We start from the raw sequence: 20950 nt of genomic DNA on the forward strand, positions 1-20950 counted from the left end.
GACCTTACAGTGACTCCAGGAAAGAAATTTATCATTTCTCCATCCCTAAAAATGCGGCTTACAATCAAAATTGATGGTACAAAGTAACTTCCAAAAAAAACCTTGTTTGGCAAGTCATTTGTAGTTTGAGCAATATTTCACCACCCTACTTTGCGAATGGTACAATAAATTCATAAATTAAAAAATAATAATTTTAAAGCATCAACGGTTTCCCTGGGTCCGTTAGCTTAAAAAATGAAATTTTATTATGGGCTGACTTGGAAAAATTCTACGACGCCAAAGTTTGGACTCATAATTAGAAGCTCAATGTCTCGATTTTATACCTAAGAAAGATACCCCTCCAAATCCACCTTAATCCCGGCCAATCCAAAAATTTTGGGCTCTGTGCAAAACAAGATAATCCAATCTTCGTGCTCAGCCAATAAATCCAGACCATTACAAACTTCATTTGCGGAAAATCAGCAAGGACATTGCAGAAGAGCGTGGAAAATCGCTGGTTTCATGGTTACGACAGAAAATCGGATTATTGGCCAGCCAAGAAGTGCGGCAAGACGTCCGGACCAACGAAGGTCGCGACCTTCATTTTTTACCAATTTTTAGAAAATCCACTAACTCGGTCAAACTATGCAAGATGTTTTCCCCATGCTAAGTTCCTAGGATTCGCATCATACATATAAATATGTAAATATGTACCGGTTTCATAACGCCACTGCAAAATTTCCTCCAATAAAATAGAATCTCAATCTAATGCACCCAATTCGTACGAATGTCCATCCAGAGAGACACTCTATATAAACAATATTTATGAGAACACGCAACAGTGTAATCCAAGTAAAAGCAAGTTTTCAAAATGCCACCCAGTATGGTAAATACTTGAGTAAAGACAAATAGGATTTACCATAGCTCGTTCACAAAAGAGGTTTTTAATAAATTCCTACCTCCAATATGTATTGAGCACTTTGCTTCGCCCTAATTTCGGAAACTTTTTACCTTATTAAGGAATCTCTTCAGAACATGGGTTCAAGATATGATATCAGTATCCCAAAAAACTTTCTTAATGGTGTCGAAAGTTGCGAAGTTCAAATTTTATACAATACAAGTTCTTCAGACATCTTTGCATTCTTGGAAAATATATTTCTTCCCATGACTTTAATCCTCATGCAGGGTTATGCCAAAATGGAAAATATGTCCTATATAGAAAAATTCATTCTCGACATTTCTACCAGTCGTCCAGCGCCGAATAAACTTTGCATTTGGATTTCAAAACTTCTCTTTAAAAAAAATCCCACGCAGGATTTTTCAGGCTGGCAACAAACATGCAAAAGTCAATATGCTTTCCGTTGTAAGCATTGTAAGGACATCAAGATTTTAGACGAACGATGGAATTTTGTACGCTCAACGAAAACCATCTTTCCAGTTGTAGTATCGAACAAGGGAGTGGAGAAGGCCATAAAATCATTTTGGATTGAAGAAGGTGTTACCGAAAATTTCATCCTAACACTACTTCCAGGAAGATGGACCAACCAAACCCCTCAAGTTTGCAAAATACGAAGTGGTCGCAGCTTTGAGACCAATTATGGGACTTATGATTGAATTAGCATACATGACGATAAAATCTTGAAAGAATATTCTGAGCTGGCAACCATACCTCATATCTGGGCCGTGGAGCACTTCTCCCTTGAAGAAAGTGGAATCAGTCATGAAGTCAGGAACAAAAAAATACCAAAGCGTTACTTTAATCCGTTTAGTCGTAACGGCAATATTTCTATACCTCTTTATATGGCAACTACTATCGTGGCAGCGACAAATTCATCGTTGGAAATAGAAACAAACGGCAGATATCCAACGATAGATATTGAAACCCCTTATGTAGGCCAAGATCTGTTGTTCGACGAAGAATTATACGAATTCGTTTATAGTAATGGGTATCAATTCCTTAGCTGTTATGCCGAATCCTACTTAACCTTTGAGTTTTACTGGATGCCATTCAAGCCCACGTTATGGATAGGTTTTTTTGCGAGTATGACCTTAACGTTTATCGTTTTCTATATTTACATGATCTGGAAATATAAACAACTCCCTTTCTCTATTTGGCTGTCATTCGTTTCCATTTTATTTGACGACTTTTCCTCAGTGCCCAAAATGGTCGGAAAATCTCTATTTTATCGCCTCATATTCGCCGCATGGGGACCAGTCTCGCTTCTATTTACTAACTGTTACAGCGGGCTAATGATATCCGAATTGAACGCCCCACTTAAACAGACTCGCTCTCAAAACTTCGAAGACCTAATTTGTCTCAACAGACATGTCTTGGATTTACCTGCGTCATCCATTGATATCAGAGAGTTAGCCAAAACCTTGCGGTTTAAAGATTACAGGGCTTACTGGGGAAAAATTGACTACGGTTTCAATGCCTTGCCAACCTTAAAAAATCATTTTGTATCTAATAACTGCTACAGAATCCTTTCCCCTCCTTCCCAGCGACCATGGATGTTTTCAGGGGTAGCAACATACGTATGGCACTTTCATCGTATAGTGCATTTTCTAGAGTTTACAAGGCTTCTCAGTGAAACTGGGGCTGCGAATAATTTTATTAGGGACGAACTTATCACTCTACTCCTTATGAACCCTGTACACGCCGTGTTTCCTATCGAGTTTGATCAAACCCGGCTAAACTACTCAACAACCGAGCTTGCAGGAATGGTGGAGACGGATGTAATAAATTGTGGGACAAGAATTGCATTTGTTGCAACTTCGGAAACTCTTCAGGGCGAAATGAATTTTCTTTCTAAAAAGTATCCGTCAAAGCGATTTCATACAAGCCAGCGACTCCTAGTCCCAACCTGGAAAGGTTGGTCGTTTAAAGGTGGTGGACGAAGCACGAAGCGAAGTAGTGTTTCTGCTGTACAGAGAAATTTTCGGGTTTTGGTCCACTCTGGCATTTATTCAAGATAGAAAGAGGAAATGCAGAAAAACATGTGGTTTGAGAGGAAGCCCATAAAAAATGATACGGCTCTCTCCCCTGTTTCTCCACTGACAATGGAGGGAGGGCTTGTAACCATTTTTATACTATGTGGTGCTCTTACAGGGTTAGCATTAATCGCTTTTTTGATTGAGGGTCATAAGTATGACTGGAAAGCAGTTGTCATTGCGTTATCGGCATGCTTACACAAGTTGTTTCAATTTAATAATAGATTTCAGAGGTTGAAGAAGAGAATCAAGTGTGTTGCCTTGAAATCCAAGCTACACAAATCTGTAGTTTGTGGAAATCAAATTAAGATAAAAAATGCAAGAAATTATCCTAAGAAAGCTTGAATGTTTATTTTGTCTTTAAAATTTTAAGTGGAAAAGTTGGGTAACATAAATAAATAATCTGCATGCAGATGCACAAGTTCGCAAATCAATTTTTTCAAGCTAATCTTTTTTCGAACTAGCCAACTTTATTATTTTGCTAACGTTGTGAATTCGAAATGAATACCCTCGAAGTAATATTAAAAATGTCAGGCCAACTTACGGCCTGCTGGAAAATTATGGTCATCACTGCCCTAACGTGATGGTGCCAGGAAGGCAGGTCTATGTGCACGAACAAAAACGGATGGACGAAATACTTTGTCAAATGATTTCCAGTATTTTGAGCTTGGTTGTTCCCAGACTGTCGTTATATATATCCAGAAAAGGATGAAAATCTACGTACATGGAGGAAACAGAAATACCTCGAAAATACGTGTTCTGTGATGAAATTAACTTTTTATCGCTGTCAAAATGTTTTGGTTTTTACAGATATATTTTTACATCGATGAAAAGTTAGTTTCATCCCAAAGCCTGCATTTTCATTTGAGTGTTGCCCTCGGTAAAAATTTGTGCAAGAATGATAATTTTGTGCGCATTTATTAAAAACCGGCAAAAACTTCAACGTGCTCGATCACTTCATGGTGAGTGATATTGAATGAAAATGAATTTCCTGCGTTTTAAATGAAAATTTTTCAAAGATTCCATCATTTCAGATGAGTGACTGTGAACAATTAAAACCACACCCACCAGGGGTGTGGTTTTAAAATTTAAGTTACTCAGTCGAAATCAGGCTGAGACCAATGATATATCACATGACATGGTTTCCTTTAAATCTTAACGTCGCCGAGGACCACGCCCATTGGGGGTGTGGTTCGTAAATTTTAAGTATTGAGTCGTAATGCACTCAACGTCCTGAGAAAAATGATATATCACATGACATGGTTTCATTGAAATCGAAAAGGCGCCTATGGTCACACAGACCCACCAGAGTGTAAAGGGGGTCGAGGTATTTTTTCGACATGCAACTCGATTTTTGTTCTTTCAAATTCCGGTGTATGCATCAATTGTATTTTATGTATTTTTTGACATTGTGACCTAAATTTCGAGGGGGTGTGGTCGAATTTGAAAAATCTGGAAATATATATTTCGCCAATTGACCTGAGCTTTCCAAAACCGTCGCAATTTTGAAAATCGGTCAACAATTGGTTAAGTAATGCCAGTTTTAGTCTCCAATGTTGTTAAGCATTACGAGGTCGGCCAATAAGCCTCTTAGCAAGATATAGACTAAATTGGCTTTAATTTTAATGCCTCCACCATAGATGAGTTCATATTCTACAAAATACGAGATTTTTTTACCAGAAAAAAATTCCTTGCTCAATTCCAATACAAACTAAATTCATTTGGAGTATTGTAAGATTCTGCATGCATTTACAGATGGAATAATTTTCAAAGGGGTGGAGCAATTAATTAACAACTGTCATTAGTGATGATGATTTTGATGTACGTACATACTTAATGGCATGGACAAATGATTATACATACATATTTTGAAATCCTAGCGACAGATGTTTGCGGTTAAAGAATGGAATAAAAGAGAGCAAGTGAAGTGTGCAAACGTATGTATTTATTAAGGGGTGAAAGCCCTTTATAAGATCGTTATGTCCGTCCGTCCGTCTGTCCGTCCGTCTGTCCGTTGGTCCGATAACTTTTGAACGAAAAGACATAGAGACTTGAAATTTTGAACGTTCACTCCTAACGTCAAGGGACAGGACGAGTTCGAAGATGAACACTGTGCCATCGTCACCTGTGACGAAGACGTCGTCACAATGACGAAAAGGGACGAAAAAGTGTCATGTGTCAATTTTGGCATGTGACACATCATTTTTAACCATTTTTCAACGAGGATTTCGAAAATTCATGTCATTTTGTGACTGGTCGTCAGCTGTGACGATGACGTCGTCACAGTCGCGAAAAGTGACGAAAAAGTGTCATGTGTCAATTTTGGCATGTGACACATCATTTTTAACCATTTTTCAACATCGAGTTCAATGGTTACCTTCATTTTGACCTCAGAGGTCATGTAAAGGTCATAGGGCATATTATGTCAATTTAGTAGCAAATTTGAGGCTGATTTCAATGGTGACCTTCATTTTGACCTCAGAGGTCATGACAGGTCTGGAAAGGTCATTACATGCTAAACTTGACAAACGTGAATTTGACAAAACATTTAACCCTGAATTCAATAGTGACCTCTATTATGACTTCAAAGATCATGCTAGGTCGGCAAAATATAATTACATGTTACACATTTTGTGTTTAAATGCAAATCCAGTGTCCAAGTATATATGTAGGGAACCAAATAAAACCAGCCAACAAAATACTTAAAAGAGGCAAGGTATCACTTTAAATAATTAGAAATATAACTTAATGTTGACCTCAATTTTGACGTTAAATATCATGCAGGGTGAAGTTATACATCATAATACCATTAAGTTTAACCTAACCTTAAACGATATACTCTTGCTCAGAGTATATCGTTCAGGCGACGACGGGAGGATGGCTCTGATAGGGAACTTCATCAAAGGGCTGCCTGTCTTGGGGGAGCACGTCGTGGCTTTCGACGCCCTCTACGACCTGAAGGACCAGGGCGACTTGGACTCCCCTTCCATATTCGTCCTCTACGACCACATTGACTATATTTCCACCCACAGTACCCTCAAGCGTATGTATGAACATTTGAAGACGCTTACAAATACCTTGAAGGGGAAAGTACGGCCACATGTTGACACCGTGATCTCCACTATGGCGGCCAACATGCGCCGCGGGGAGTATGGGCAGGTGCTTTCATTTTCCTCGGGGGCACACTCCTGGGAATACTTTATCCCAAATGCTGAAGCCACTATGAGCAGGGTCGGAAAACCCCGGGGTTTTTGTAGAAAAACCCAACCCCGTAGGTTTTTCCGGGGTTTTTGGGGTTTTTGTGGGTTTTTGGGTTTTTGTGGGTTTTTGTGGGTTTTTGTAGATTTTGGGGCAGGTTGAACCAGAATTCCTAAAATTATTTATTAGAGAAAAACTAATTTAATATACGATTTTAACATGCAATTTTAACCGTTATCATTGATTTGGACTATTACATCGAAAATTCATGTTTGAGATGTAAACCTGGAAATATGCAATGATACTTGGAAATTCAAGTCGCAAATGAAAATTCTCAAAATTTCAAGATGAGGCAGAAAAGTTAATTAGCATTGATCTACGTTGTAGTTTAAGGGATTTTGTTTCAATCTGCCTCAAAATCTTACAAAAACCCCGGAAAAACCCACAAAAACCCGCAAAAACCCACAAAAACCCGCAAAAACCCGCAAAAACCCCATTAAGCATTAGGGTTTTTCCGGAGATTTGATACCCCAAAAACCCACAAAAACCCCAAAAACCCCAACCCACAAAAACCGGGGTAGCGAACCCTGACTATGAGAGCTTCTTACATCGCAGGGTTGGGTAGCCTGGGTCAAATCCTTCCCCTTCTCCGCACAATGGCCTGGTCGGAAACAATAATCGCTAGTGGCAAGGGTCTGGTCATTCGGATGAAGGAGACGGGCGACATATACAGTCGTGGAGGACTGGAGCTTGTATACACGCTGTACACATAGGCAAATGTTGTTTCTGATTCCGCCCGCAAGAGATCCCCGCTAGTCTCAAGCTATTTGGGAAACTTAAAGCGTGTACCCTCCAAAACGTTGATAAGGGGCACGAATTCCTAACCGCCATTCAGAAATACGACACTCGGGGGAGAGAAGGCTGGTCGTCACCTACCCAAACAGCTGGCCCACAGGAGATAATGCTAAGTAGGTCATTAAGTCAGACGACTGGGGGAAGACGTTCGCACTTTTTGACTATCGTTATCAGGAATATCTCTATGCAGCGAGCAACCCCTACAGGTATGACAAGCACAGAAGGAGCGTGTACACTTGGGTGCCTGGCCACCCTGTGACGCAAGGCTACTGGGAAATAGCTCCGGAAAGTCAAGGGTATTTTAAGTTAAAGAACACCGTGCATGGGGAGAAATTGTACGCTGCTATTGACGGATTCAGATACTACACAAAATTGGAGACGTGTATTCACATGGGGGGTAACATCAGAAAACCATGATGATGAATATTGGACCATAAAGTGTTAGGCTATTCAGACCCTGGGTTTTAATAAGTTGGGCGTTTTACACGCCAAATAAATTTGATCAAAATTTCTCTAACTCTGAAATTATTTTACTCGACCATTGACAACAAAATGAGATGACGCAACTTTTTTGGTCCATATCTCATTCCTGGATTGAACAATATAATCTATCAGTTCTAGAATTTATTTCAATTGCCTAGTAAAATGTAAATGTGTATGTATGGGTCGGCTTAATGGTATTCATAAGTCTTGTAAATTTTGCTGCATTATTTAACAAATTGAACTGAGTCATTGAATAAATATTGCTCAAATTGTGCTTAGTAAATATAGTGCAATATTATTAAATACTTTACACTTTTTATTCTAAAAAATTGTCTTATTCAACTAACGTAAACTTAAATATTCCAAATATTGACTTAATCCATTTCGGGTTAGAAAAATCACAAGAATTAGAAAATTATGGATTTCCCCATTAGTTCTGGTTCTGGGACAGTTTTAAATTAAATTAATTGGATTAGGAAACACACAAATATTTCAATTCCCTCTACACTCTCAGCAACTTGGTAACAAAAGCCAGAATTTCGTTACCATCAACGATCGGTGGCAACGTAAATTCACAAGAATCACGCTGAGAAAACAAATGTGGTAACAGCCTAGCGGTAACAGCGATATACATACATATCTGCAATGGTGAGAAAGATTGAAAACACGGTGAAGAATTGACAATGTGCGATATTACTGGACTTTGTCAGGTTTTTTCTGCATTACCCAAAAACAGAGGGCTATATTGATAGTACCTCCGCGGGTAACGATTTGTCTCCAAATTATACTGAGGGTATTTCTATGTTATAGTCCGAGTCACTAACCTTAATTTTCTGGGCGAAATATGCGACGCCAAATATTGATGACAAATATTTCGCAATGAAAGTGAAAGTAAAGAAAGTCAAGTTTTGAATATTTATATGCAAATTAAATTAAATTAAAGAAAAATAAAATATATTAGGTCCCATTAATCACTTCCGTTGCGGAACATTTTCTTCCACTTTCGTTGCCGGCAGACATTTCCAGCTTATAATATAGATTCCAGCGTAATAATGAATACAATAAGATCAGTACACCCGCAAAGAAACAATACCAATGATTCGTTTTAATCGCACAAGCAGGCCCGTCATCATGTTTAATTCAAATGGTCCTTGCTGTGCCATGAGGATTGTATTTTTCACAAATACATTATTAAAGGAATATTTGACTAACAAGGCGATGGTGTGAAGTGTAATCCTCCGATTTGGTTAAAATTTGGAAAGGATGTTGTCCATTTCAATACAACCAACGTTTCCGGGGGTAGTTTGTGTGACGGTCAGAATTCGGAAACGTATCTGAGGTCAAAGTTAAAAAATGTGTAATTTTTAGCAGGGAGTATGGAAGTTGAGTTTGCGTCCTCGTCCTGGTAAAAATCGTAGGTTTTCACACTTTAACCTCAAATATTTTGACAAATTCTGACCGTCGCACAAACTACCCCCAGCAACGTTGGTGGCATTGAAATATTTAATTTCAAAATTTCAACCAAATCGGAGAGTCACACTTCACACCATCGCATTGTAAGTTAAAACCACGTCAATTAGCCTGCAAGAAAATATTGATCCTTTGGAGAACAATATATACCTAAATAGTTCATCGCATTCTCCCTTTTTGGAGAAGACTGAGCAGTTCGTAACAGCTTTATTATTGATGGATTGTTCGGAATTCGGATACAGCTCTTACAAAAATATTTATTTCAGTCTAATTTGAAACTCGATTTGTTCCGGAGTTCGACATTCATGCCAGAAAACCAACTTTCCTCAACGACTTTGTTCTGGAGGCCGAGGAAAATGGTGAGCAAATGGGAAAAGTGGTCTCGTATGCAAAAATAAGACCCCAATCTAAACAAAAATATTACAACCACGTCTATCACGATAAAATAGTAAATACGTAATCAATTTACGCTAGGAAATTTGAAGGCTTCGTCAATTTAGATGCCTCGTTGTTGTACAACGAGGTTTATCAATTAAACACAGTCGGAGGACATGTAGTCATCTAAATTTATGAAGCCTCCCGAAATTTCGAATACTTTCTAAAATGTCGCATATAAAGGGTGAACCATCTTCATTTACTTATTTGGCTGGGCAAATTTCTTATAAATATTCTATTTGCATAGGAAGGCATGATATTTATAACCCAAACGATGATGAGGCGTCAGAGTAATAAACTTCTACAGTGACAATTACTGATTGCGAAACGATCGACAACCTGCAGAATTCCATATTAGTCGTAAACTTTGCCCTGCGTTAATTTGGTTTCTCCGCAGTTGTGATGCGGAGATTTTTCGAACAATAGAAATTTTCTCAGTTGGACAGGCAGGTATGTAAGAAGTTTGTATTACATGTAAGTTTCGTACCTGTCGAGATAACTACACTCAAAATAACCTGGTGTTAATCCAGTGCGGTGTAGTCACATATAGACACCACGCGGTGTTAATGCGGGCAATTAACACCGCGCGGTGTCTATATGTGACTTCACCGCACTGGATTGACACCAGATTATTTTGAGTGTACGGGGTTTACGCTTCGCAAAAAAATTCCATTTTCTGGAAGCAGATTTTCCGAACTATGCACTATTGGGAAACTAGCGTTTAAATTCTGATGCTACATTACTATTGTACAGATCGGTACATCAAATTCTCAAATATCACATACATACGTGTACAAGTTAAACTTATTTATAATTTAAACGTTCAAAATAATATCATTCAATTACAGCGTTAGACCTTAATCAAACCTACACAATTTAATTTTCTCCTACCAAAATGAATTTTCGTTGAATAATTGTGCAACCAAACTTATTTCGGTACAAATTTCGCAACCTAAAATCCTAAAGGCTTAGTTATACTCCTTAAGTTATTTATATAATATAATAAGGGGTGATCCATAAATTATGTCACGCAAAAAACCCTTTTTTAGGACCCCCCACCCCTGTTGTCACGCCTTTGTCACGCTCGTCGTGACCCCTCCCCCCCTCTTGTCACGTCACGCCTGAAAATGTTAATTTTTCCTATACCAGGAATAAGATACATATATATGTACATATCTTCTATAAACGAGGTGCGGCTAGTAAATAGGGGGTAATTAGTACTACCCTCAAAACTGAGAGAGGAGTCTTATGTACTAAGTCACCAGGATTTTGCATAAATTAAATTTATTTGGCCGATAATTCATGAAGCCTTTGTCAAAGAAGATGTAGTACAAATTGCGGTTGAAACGAAATATTTCGCGTTAACTGATTGAAACCCGTGTAATTTTACAGGATAGCAACAAGTAAATATTAGCTCTATTTATACTCATATCACACCCGTGATAGAGCTGAAAAGTCATAGCGTGATAGATTTGTGGATAACATTTCCAAGAAAGTAAACCTTTCGGCAGTCGACCCCCCCGCCCTTGAAAATGTATACCACAACCTCCAAAAACATGGTCCTTCCTTCCTGGACAACGGGCTTATCGACCTACCATACCATCCTTCAGCAGGCAACTCAATTTATACATAATATGGGTCACATTATACTTCACAAAATTTGCATTCCGGACAGAAAACTTTATTATGATATACAGTTTAAACTTTGTTATCAATAACATTTAGATCCACAATAGTACTCAATCTCAAGATATCAATAATCTATGGATCAACATTTATGTCGATCAGGAGTAACCCATATGATGCACAGCCTTGACAGCGGAATCTATTTAAGGCAGTGGTAAGTATATTATTAAAATTTGCGCTATTTATGTAGATACAAATTATTTTGGTCAATTTGCCTACCGTATAAACTGGTGAGCAATCCTTTATGATGACTCTCTAAGGGAGAGGATAAAGATCAATATATATATTTATAAAAATGCGGGAATCTTCTCATTAAGGAGTGTATAGTATTAAGACGGGCTTTAAGCCTAGTTATTAATTTTTGTGAAAATTTCCGTAGTTATAAAAGCCGGAATTTTTACTTGATTTTAAATACTTTTTAAACATTTATAAAGTACCTGGTTCTATCGTGTGGGTATATTGGATGACATGGGCAGCCTTTTGTGCATCTTGCAACCTTTGGAGAAGTTCGGGCAGTGGGGGTGGCTGTTTTTCGGGAACCGGGGTTTCCGTTTCGTTCGCTGGTGGTGCTTCTTCTTCTTGCCGTTTCGTTTTAAAATCGGGTTCTCCCGCTTCGTTCAAGGTTGCCGGGTCCAATCCGATTTCTGCAGAAGGTCGAGGATAGGCATCTGATGTGATAAAAAATTAGCGGAGTTCAGTTAGTGTTAAATATGAAATTTTTATACTTTTGGCTTATCGAGGGGATTATACAAAAGTAAATAAAAAAAATTACCGATTTGGAAACTGGTTATGATTAAACTTGCGGCAATTAGTAATTGCTTGTTCGGCGGCATGATTGATTTTTGATTGTTTGGCACGGGAGCTACCTACCAGATGGTTGTGACTGATTTGGAGCAATAGTGGAGCTGAGGAAAGAGTAGGTAAGGGGGTCACTTCCTCCTAGAATTGTTTTGAAATACACAATTCACTCATTGTGATGGAGACAACAATAGGAAATGATAATTAATTAGTGTACAAATAAATGTTGCATATCAATTACTGTTATGCGTAGGTACATATGTACATACAACGAATCCCAATGATTTTGGGTGAAAACGTGTATGAAGAAATTATTTTATGTTCGAGAATACTATGAAAATTTCTGTTTCCCTGTTTTTAGGTGATATGTATTACGGATTATGCACACTCTAAATAAATTTGATGAAAATCTGTCGAAGTTAAGCAATTTACCCCTATGAAAGTTAAATTCATCAAACGCTGTAGAATTTTCGCTCTACATTGTGCAAATTTTATTTTATTCGGAAAATTTTCACACAAGTTGTGTCATTGGAAATTTTACTCAACTTTATTTAGAGTGCACTTGATTCCAACAAACTCAACAATTTACTCTTAATTTAATTTACTCAATAACACTCTTTCTATGGGTAAGCTGTAGTAATTTATTCCTTAACCAAAAAAAAGCTATATGACGGTGTCAATACCAAACCTTGAAGCCTTGGCGGCTGGATTTTTGATTTTTGAATTTCCATCAAAAATAGGTCACAGACCAAGAAATTGGTGTAATAGAAGAAAAATTTTGAAAAAAGTTGCCCCCAACCTTCCGCTATGGCCATTATTATGAGTTTGGGCAGGGTTCGTAGTACGGCGATTTTTTCGTCAGTTTTTGAGCTAGGGAGCTGAAATTTCAGATTATACACCATTTTGAGTGTCCCGAGGCGGGACTTTTTCGTCTTAAGGGCTAATGTCTAAAATGACCTTAAAACCGGGCACTTTTCAACATGCAAGTTGTCTCATGGTTTAATATATATGATGTCAAGTCTCACATAGCCCCATAAATGGGGTATCGTGAGAAAGGTCTCGGCAGGTGGATTCAGAATATATATGCTTTGTGGGGTCTGGGACCACCCACTGATTAGTTAGAGACCAATGAGTAATTTTGAGTTTTCCTTAATACGTGCTATGTTGGCTCTCAATCTGCTCGTGTGTTAAATTTTGTATGCCAAAACTCTCAACATTTCTTGATTTCTAGAAAATCAGGGGGGGGTCCCAGACCCCACAAAGTATATATATTCTGAATCCACCTGCCGAGACCTTTCTCACGATACCCCATTTATGGGGCTATGTGAGACTTGACATCATATATATCAAACCATGGGAAAATGTGCAAGTCGAAAAGTGACCGGTTTTAAGGTCATTTTCGACATTGGATCTTAAAACGAAAAAGTCCCGCCTGGGGATACTCAAGACGGTGTAGAGTACGAAATTTCAGCTTTCTAGCCCAAAAAGTGACGAAAAAATCGCCGTACTACAAACCCTATTCCAGATTACAAAAACGGCCATTACAAAGGACTGAAGCAACTTTTTTTCAAAATTTTTCTTCGATTACACTAATTTCATGGTCTCTGATCTATTTTGGATGGAAATTCAAAAATCAAAAATCCAGCTGCCAAGGCTTCAAGGTTTGGTATGGACACCGTCTATATAGATTTTGCTTACAAGTGTTATGAAATGTTACAAGTGAATGTTATGAAATGTTACAAGTATTATGACACAAATAACAAAAGTGTCACCAATTTCTTCACTTAGAGACAGATTTCATCAATAAAATCTGGAATATAAAATTCAATTAGACAATTGAATACCTTCATTATGCAATATTAAATCTTCTTTTACGGTATACCTTTATTTGTTTCATATTTATTACATGTATTGCCAGTCCCGGATCTAAAGACCGGAGTTTTGCCTCGCGCCAATCATGTGCCCATTTGATTAACATTGGAGACGGATTGAGACGATGGTTGGCGCGAGTCATTAGATAAGAGACGCACAATAATATGTATTTATGTATACTACATTGTTATTTACAATAATAGAAGAGAAACAGTATTATTCAAAACTATCATACCAAACATTAATTCATTACTTTTCTTCGCTCGAAAGAAAGTGTGGCCACCAAATCCGACCGGAATCGCTATAGGTCTCATAGCTCGGACAACCTTAAAATGAATCCTTCTTTCCCTTACCGTCCTAATTTTCCTGATCACCCTAAGCTTAACAAGGACACTGAGACTGTATTTAGTCTCACTGTGCACCATAGTAAGTACACCCCAGCCAACTATGGTCATACCTGCCATGCCGACGTAGGCTGCCCAACTCCCCATAATCGTAACTACTGACAGTTGATGGCTCAATCTGATTAATACATAACTTCCACAACACATACCTACATTTAAACAAAGTACGAAGAAACACATCCCATTTCTAACTAAGGGTTCCGCCATATTGTGACTGATCTGACCGCATTTAAACCATCCCGTCAACACGTTTAGGTCGTACAGTTTCACGATCCGTGTGAGAAATAAGGGCCAAATTTTCAGTAATGTTTGTCCACACTGAGAAATATAGATCAGACCGGAACACAAGAAGCAAGTCATTAGTGCGTTGTGGTATGTGCCAATTAAGGTTGTTACATAGCACATTATGGTTATTGAATAGCTGGAGAAATACCCTGTTGTGTGTTGAGAAAGTAGATACTGAAGAATGTAGGAAGGTGGATCCAACTCAACGTAAACCATAATTAGCACTAAAAAAGGGATACCAGCATATGCCATCGAGGCAAATAATGAAGTCATAAGCGATAGGAAACCCAAATTATGGCTTTTTAGTAGTTTGTGGACATCATATCCTGAGTGTAATTTGAATTCTGTAAATTAAAAATAATTCGGTAAATTTAATTAAAAGTTAGTCAGAAAGAAATCTTCAAAAAGAAATATTTTTGTTGTTCGTTCTTAGTAGATTATTATATAAGTTTTGTTGAACAGATATGGGTCGAAAATGAACTTCAAAAGTATAAATTAGGAAAACCACATATGTAGCTTACATTATTCCTCAAATGATAAACAATTAGCCCCATTGTTCCAAGTATCATTACCTTTTGTAATATGCAAATAAAAGTCAACCGTTTCTTTCCACACTTGAACCAGCTGCCGTGGGTGCAAGGCATCCACGATAAATACGTACATGGACGTGGAGCCGATAAGACTGAAACAGATCCATGCCCAGAAACGCAAATCCCTAAAGATAAATTGTTCTTGTAAACTGAGACAGTAAATTCCTACCGTGCACACGCCAACCACGCAAAAACTAATAATCGGGGGGAGGAACTTTAAAATGACATATTTCATTCGGACGCTCTCAACTTGAAGGACTTTCTTCCGATATACGAATTGATAAGGCAGTTGGTACTTTAATGGGTAGTGTTTCCCGTATAAATATTGAACCAGAAGTGCGGCCCCGACAGGGTTTCTTGCTTGAGAAAGAGAAACCATTTTGAATAGAATGTGGACGATCTACTCAAAAATAATTTTCGTTCAGTTTCAGAAATTTGGTACGTGCAGGAGAAAATCGTATCGTTTAATAAGATTTATATTAAGTTCACTTAATAAGTTCACTAAATAAGGTAATCACTAAATTACATAAGTATTGATTGCTTGATTGGATGAATATTGCTGGAAGAACGGGGAGCATTCGATTAGATTATCCTTTTCTTGGCTAAGTACTTTACTTAAATATGTACATATAAATAAGTCGGAGGACAACCCTAGGCCAACAGAATCACTAATTTTTAGACCCATCTGACTACATGACCACCCTATTGAAAGTGTGCGCCCATTTGCGCCAACCATACCCACCGAAAGATCTAAAAAACACAAAAAACACCCTGCTTTGCTTTACTAAAACCTTCACAAAAAATCCAAATTTCCAATAATGTGCTCGACTTTTTCCAAATTTTGATTTTTGTAAATGCACACCTCAGGTCACGCAATTTCAGAAAATACTTTAAAATTGTATTTGAAATATGTATGTACCCTTGATGTCGGAGATGATAAAAAAATTATCCGGGAACAAAAAATCCTAAAGTTGTAAAAATAATATACAAATTGAATTTTTCGTGAACTTTTTATGCCAGCACGGTGACACGGGATCCCTTTTCTAATGTGATGGGCGCAGATGGGGCCCATGGAGTCAAACGCTGCTGCACTTTAAAAGAGTCAATCTAATCCTACAAAATATCCTAAAACCCGTGATTCTGTCGGTGGAGAGTTGTCCTCCTAAGAGTTGCTTTAAATTAATATAATTTTGTGTTGTAAGAAACCACGTAGACAACGGGTTTAATATAAGTAGCTATAATAACTACATAATCGTAAGCTGACCATTTCTATACATATGTAGCCTTACTTTCAAGTCGGATAAGTAAATTTTTTATCAAATTTATTAACTGTCCAGCCTATAGCTTGTAATACGCTATGAAGAATCATGAGTTATGAAAGTCTAATATTGATCTATTTCTAACCCACGTAGCGACCGCTGTCTTTTTTTTCAAGCGCGAAAGGTCCTACTTATCGTTAATTCTACCCAGTCCAATGAATAAATTAGGTAGTAAGTTAAAATTCGTCCAAAATGCTGAATAAGATTTACCGTAACTCGTAGACATATTTATGACTCACTTTCCAAATGTCGAATTATCTATGAAAAATAAAGTTGGAAAGGTTATACAAAATTGTGAAATTGGATCTGAATTACATAAAATTATATATGTAACTCGGATATGATCCATCTAGAACTATGCTAATTTTATCTAAGTATTTTTAGATAAAATTAGCATAGATTATTTTTATACAAGAATTGTCGAAGAACTATTTATTAAGATAGATATATACAATGAAATAGTGTTTTTTTCATCTTCCAACGATTTTCAAGTTAGATACCTTAAAATTTGCGTAAAAATAAGTAGATCAAAAATCCGTAATAAAATTGGGGGCGCGCTTAGCCAGTTTTCGAGATAAATGCCAAAATGTGCGAATATTTTGCAAATTTTGAGTTTTGTCTCAAACTCGTCAAAATAAGGTCTATTATGACTGGGAATAATTCATAAATTTATTTTAAAGAATTTGGCCGCTGCCTTGATTTCTGACCCCAATTTTCCAATTGGTTGAAAATTGCAAAATAATTGCATTTTCCATATTAGTTTTCCACGATCGAATTACAGTATTTATGACAAGTTGTTGGCGTATTATTCAATAACACCTAATAGTTATGTACATATCTGTCCAATTCGCCTGTACCTTAAATTTGACAACCCTCTTCCCAATTATGGGTATCAGTTTTTCGATTAGTATTTGGCCACTGCCTTGAATTTAAGGGTCCGACTTATAAAATATTTTATCGCAAACTGCAAATTTCGAATATTACCTGTGTAATATTATAATAGCTGCGTTAGCTTAACCTGTTACTTGGGGAAGTTCTAGTAGATGTCACGCTAGCTAACATGGGCCTGAAGGAAACTTCTGTCTTGCCAATATTAGCTAGTGTGATCTGATTACTGGAGCCTCACATATAGGGAAATTAAATGTGATACACAATTTTGTTAACAATAATGAATTTTGTTAACAAGGCAAGATTTTGTTAATGCCGCCTGGACTTGTTTAGAACGAAATGTAGTTGAGAGGGATAGTTCTCTTAACTTACAAGTTATACACTGTAAATAATTTTGCAGAATCATATACATTACGAATTTTGGTAAAGATTTTACAACAGTTGGTAGCTTTTTACTACAAATTGGTAACAAATTATTATCAACTTGGTTAAGATTTATTACCAAATCTTTACCAAATGTAATGCGCGTTATTACCGCATCTGCAGAGCATATACGTTACGAATTCGGTAATAAATCACAATAATTATTATCAAATTATTTTCAGCGTAAGTATGCACTTCAATATTTAATTAAAGCATGCTTTTAGTAATGTAATTATACAACAGTTTTAAACTAAATGGGTTTTCAAGAATTTTTTGGAATTTTAAAATATTTATATGCATACCACTCGATTTTCAAACATATACATAGGTATATCCATAGAAACTTTACACATATGTACAGTTAGCAGAAAAAATTAAGTGGACCTTTGCGTTTTTTTTAATTACGACATGATCCCGAGCACTTAGAGCTTCGAAACTCTGCACGCAGTTGTATAAACTAATTGGCGAATAATCCCTCGTCGCTGAATTTTAAGGTCACCGCGCGATCCAAGGTCAGAATTTTTTTACCATTTCAAAATGAGAGGCCAAAATGAAAATTCATGGGTGATTTTTTTTGGACTTTCTAAATTTTTTTATTGGTTGCGGCAATGCCTCACGAAAAGAATGAGCTATCGTTCGACCCTGTACGATTTTTTTGACGCCCACAGGAATTTTTCGCCATACGCGGTTTTGAAGACTAAAATCGTGACCGTGGCGAAATTTAAAGAATCGAAATATACAAAACCCTATATTCAGTGTTTATATGGTTTTGTATATTTCAATTGTTTGATAATTACGAGTTCAGCTGTCAATTTATTTAAAAATGTGCGAAAGGCCAAAACATGAAAGAAAACGTACACAAGAAAACCGTCCATTTCGGTTCCTGAACAATTAAAAATTATTCCGGCCAAAATCTGCGATAAACACTTCATGCCTACGCATTGTTCGTTGTTTTCAATGCATTCCATTAATCCCTGTGTCGTCATTGGTTCCGAGTTCTTCATATTTGATAGAAACGCCCTCAGCGAACGATCCCCACGGACAAAATTGAGCGCCACCCCAGTCGCCCCAATCGGTGGTGCGCTTTGACCGAAGCCATTCTCCTCTACGACGTCGCGCTATTGTTATGCTGAAAGTATAGATTATTTAATCAATTATTTGCTAACCTTACGTAGCATGAACGATATGGAAATCCGCTTGTCTGTCCTTCGTACTGTCTGTTCACGAATTTTTTGGCAACAATTGATGCTAATTAAATAAAACCCGCTCCATTTTTAGTACATTATTGGCACCATCGATATAGAACAATCGGGAACGAAAAATGGTGAACAACGGAAGAATAGTGCAGAATATCCAGGAAAAATAATTATTCAGTTTTGGCATAAAATTTTTAAAACTATATATTCCGTTCCCCATTGGTGCAAAGTAATTAAGAATTTTATCCGTTTATTTTGCACAACTTGTTCAAAATTGTACACACAAATTTATCCAAATTTATCCAAAAGTTTATCCATTTTGTCAACTTGTTCCGTACCTCGGTGCGCAGTTAAATATATCCAAAAATCTAGTACAAAGTGAGCTACTTCTAACATTACTGCAATTATTTTTTTGGTGTATGTATTTGTTTAATCTTACTTTTGTTGGGGATCACTTTTTAAATTTTCCTCCATTTGGTCATCATCGAATTGTGGGATAAACTAGTGATGGAACCCTGTTGCAAATTGCAGCCGAAAAATAAGCACGTACCAAAAAATTGTATTCATGGTGACAAGAGACCAAATAAAATGTGATGCTTTGATGGTGTCTTTTAAAATTAAAATTTAGAAAGCCAATTGTTCATTAAGTTTCAAAGTTTGCCTTCAATTGTCGGACGCACTGTTCGCCAATGTTAGAAAGCACGTTTTTATTGTGCCGTGGTTATATTGCATGTTAGGGAACGTCCATATGTTACTTCAGCATTTTAGTCAATTGCTTTTTTAGAACTTTCTATCTTTCCCATATTAACATTCCTTATCCCTTAATGTAAACGTTGAGTGGGTTGGGTAGAAAAATCGAGAACCAATGTTTTTGACACTTGCACTCCTCTATGTACAAATTTATTGCGTAAATATGTGTATATGAATGAATTTCGCGATATGTGTATACATATATCTAGCTCGTCAAAAGGGCAAACAGGCACGAAAAAATGCAAGCGAATATGAAAAATGGCAAAAAGGCTGCCTTTCTGCACATTTTGATTCAAAGTAATATGTCTGAAAGCATGTTTATAAAATACGAAACAGATGCATACGTACTTCAATCAATTTTAAATTTTAGAAACACAACTGCCCACGGATTGCGTGAGGCAGAGACAAAAGTTTCTCTAAATTTCGCCGGGGAAGGGTATGTAATGTATGTGGCTTACAAAAGCCGAAGAATGGAGTATAATGATCTATGTACATATATATAAACTAAATATGCATAATTATTATTATTACAATGTATTATTATATTGTTTTATATGACGAAACGATACAACAATGACGAGTAAACCTATCGAAGGTAACTCTAGTTTACACATTGAACCATTACAGCAAGCAAAATGCCATACTCGACAGTTAACATATTCTCTGAGCAAGTACTTCGAACTACATACACAAAATTAACCAGACATTTGATTACACTCAATTAGACAGAAGGATTTCTATTAAGCCCAAATATTGTCCCTTTTTCCTTATATTCTACATTTATCCTTTAAGTTAGCAAAGGAATTGTACTATTAGCGGAAAATACCTTCATACAACTGGCGGAAATAGGGGTACGCAGGATACGTCCCACGTATCGGCCCCCACTTGGGAACGGCCCCCGGCCCTCAGACTTTGTTATATTCAAATTTCTCAATAATAATTAAAAATTTCCCAAAAACCTTAAAAAATAATGACAGACAGTTTAATCGTTGACAAAGATTTATTTAGTCACTAACTCTGTTAAAGTTTGGGCCCTCCAGCGGCTACGGTCCTTCTCGCGTTTCTAAATAACATTTGATGGAACTCCATAAATCAATTTACCCAGTTAGATATCAAGATTTGATGTTATCGTTCTCAGTCCTAATGTGAATGAAATTCGCAGGGATTATATTGGGCGTACTCATGACAGCGTCTTATTTTGCATCGCAACGTATTTAGCAGACTTGCGAAGATTAAAATATTTCTGCCGTGAAGTGATTCGCAAAATGTGACCTCGACTTCAAATTCAATCTCTCTAATCTTGCAAATCTACTGCAAAACACATATTT

General features: G+C 37.0%; 1 protein-coding gene across 1 annotated transcript; it reads right to left on the bottom strand.

The window, feature by feature from the left end:
- Positions 1-11172: 11172 nt before the first annotated feature.
- On the bottom strand, positions 11173-11982 carry LOC110856533. The gene is made up of 4 exons (XM_035857202.1): positions 11870-11982; positions 11535-11765; positions 11317-11352; positions 11173-11236 (listed from the first exon to the last, which is right to left on the bottom strand). Exons 1-4 carry the CDS (start codon positions 11928-11930, stop codon positions 11196-11198), a joined length of 369 nt encoding a protein of 122 aa, XP_035713095.1. The 5' UTR covers positions 11931-11982; the 3' UTR covers positions 11173-11195.
- Between the last annotated feature and the right edge of the window lie 8968 nt (positions 11983-20950).

Source organism: Folsomia candida, unplaced genomic scaffold (assembly GCF_002217175.1).
Source record: "Folsomia candida strain VU population unplaced genomic scaffold, ASM221717v1 Fcan01_Sc016, whole genome shotgun sequence".
Taxonomy (NCBI): Eukaryota; Metazoa; Arthropoda; class Collembola; order Entomobryomorpha; family Isotomidae; genus Folsomia; species Folsomia candida.

Coding starts and splice junctions, on each gene's coding strand:
- LOC110856533 (XM_035857202.1), bottom strand. CDS start 11,930: ATGCCGCCGAACAAGCAATTACTAATTGCCGCAAGTTTAATCATAACC. Junction 11,353..11,534: donor TACCCACACGATAGAACCAG/GTACTTTATAAA, acceptor CCTCTCCCTTAG/AGAGTCATCATAAAGGATTG. Junction 11,237..11,316: donor ATTGCTCACCAGTTTATACG/GTAGGCAAATTG, acceptor TGCCTTAAATAG/ATTCCGCTGTCAAGGCTGTG.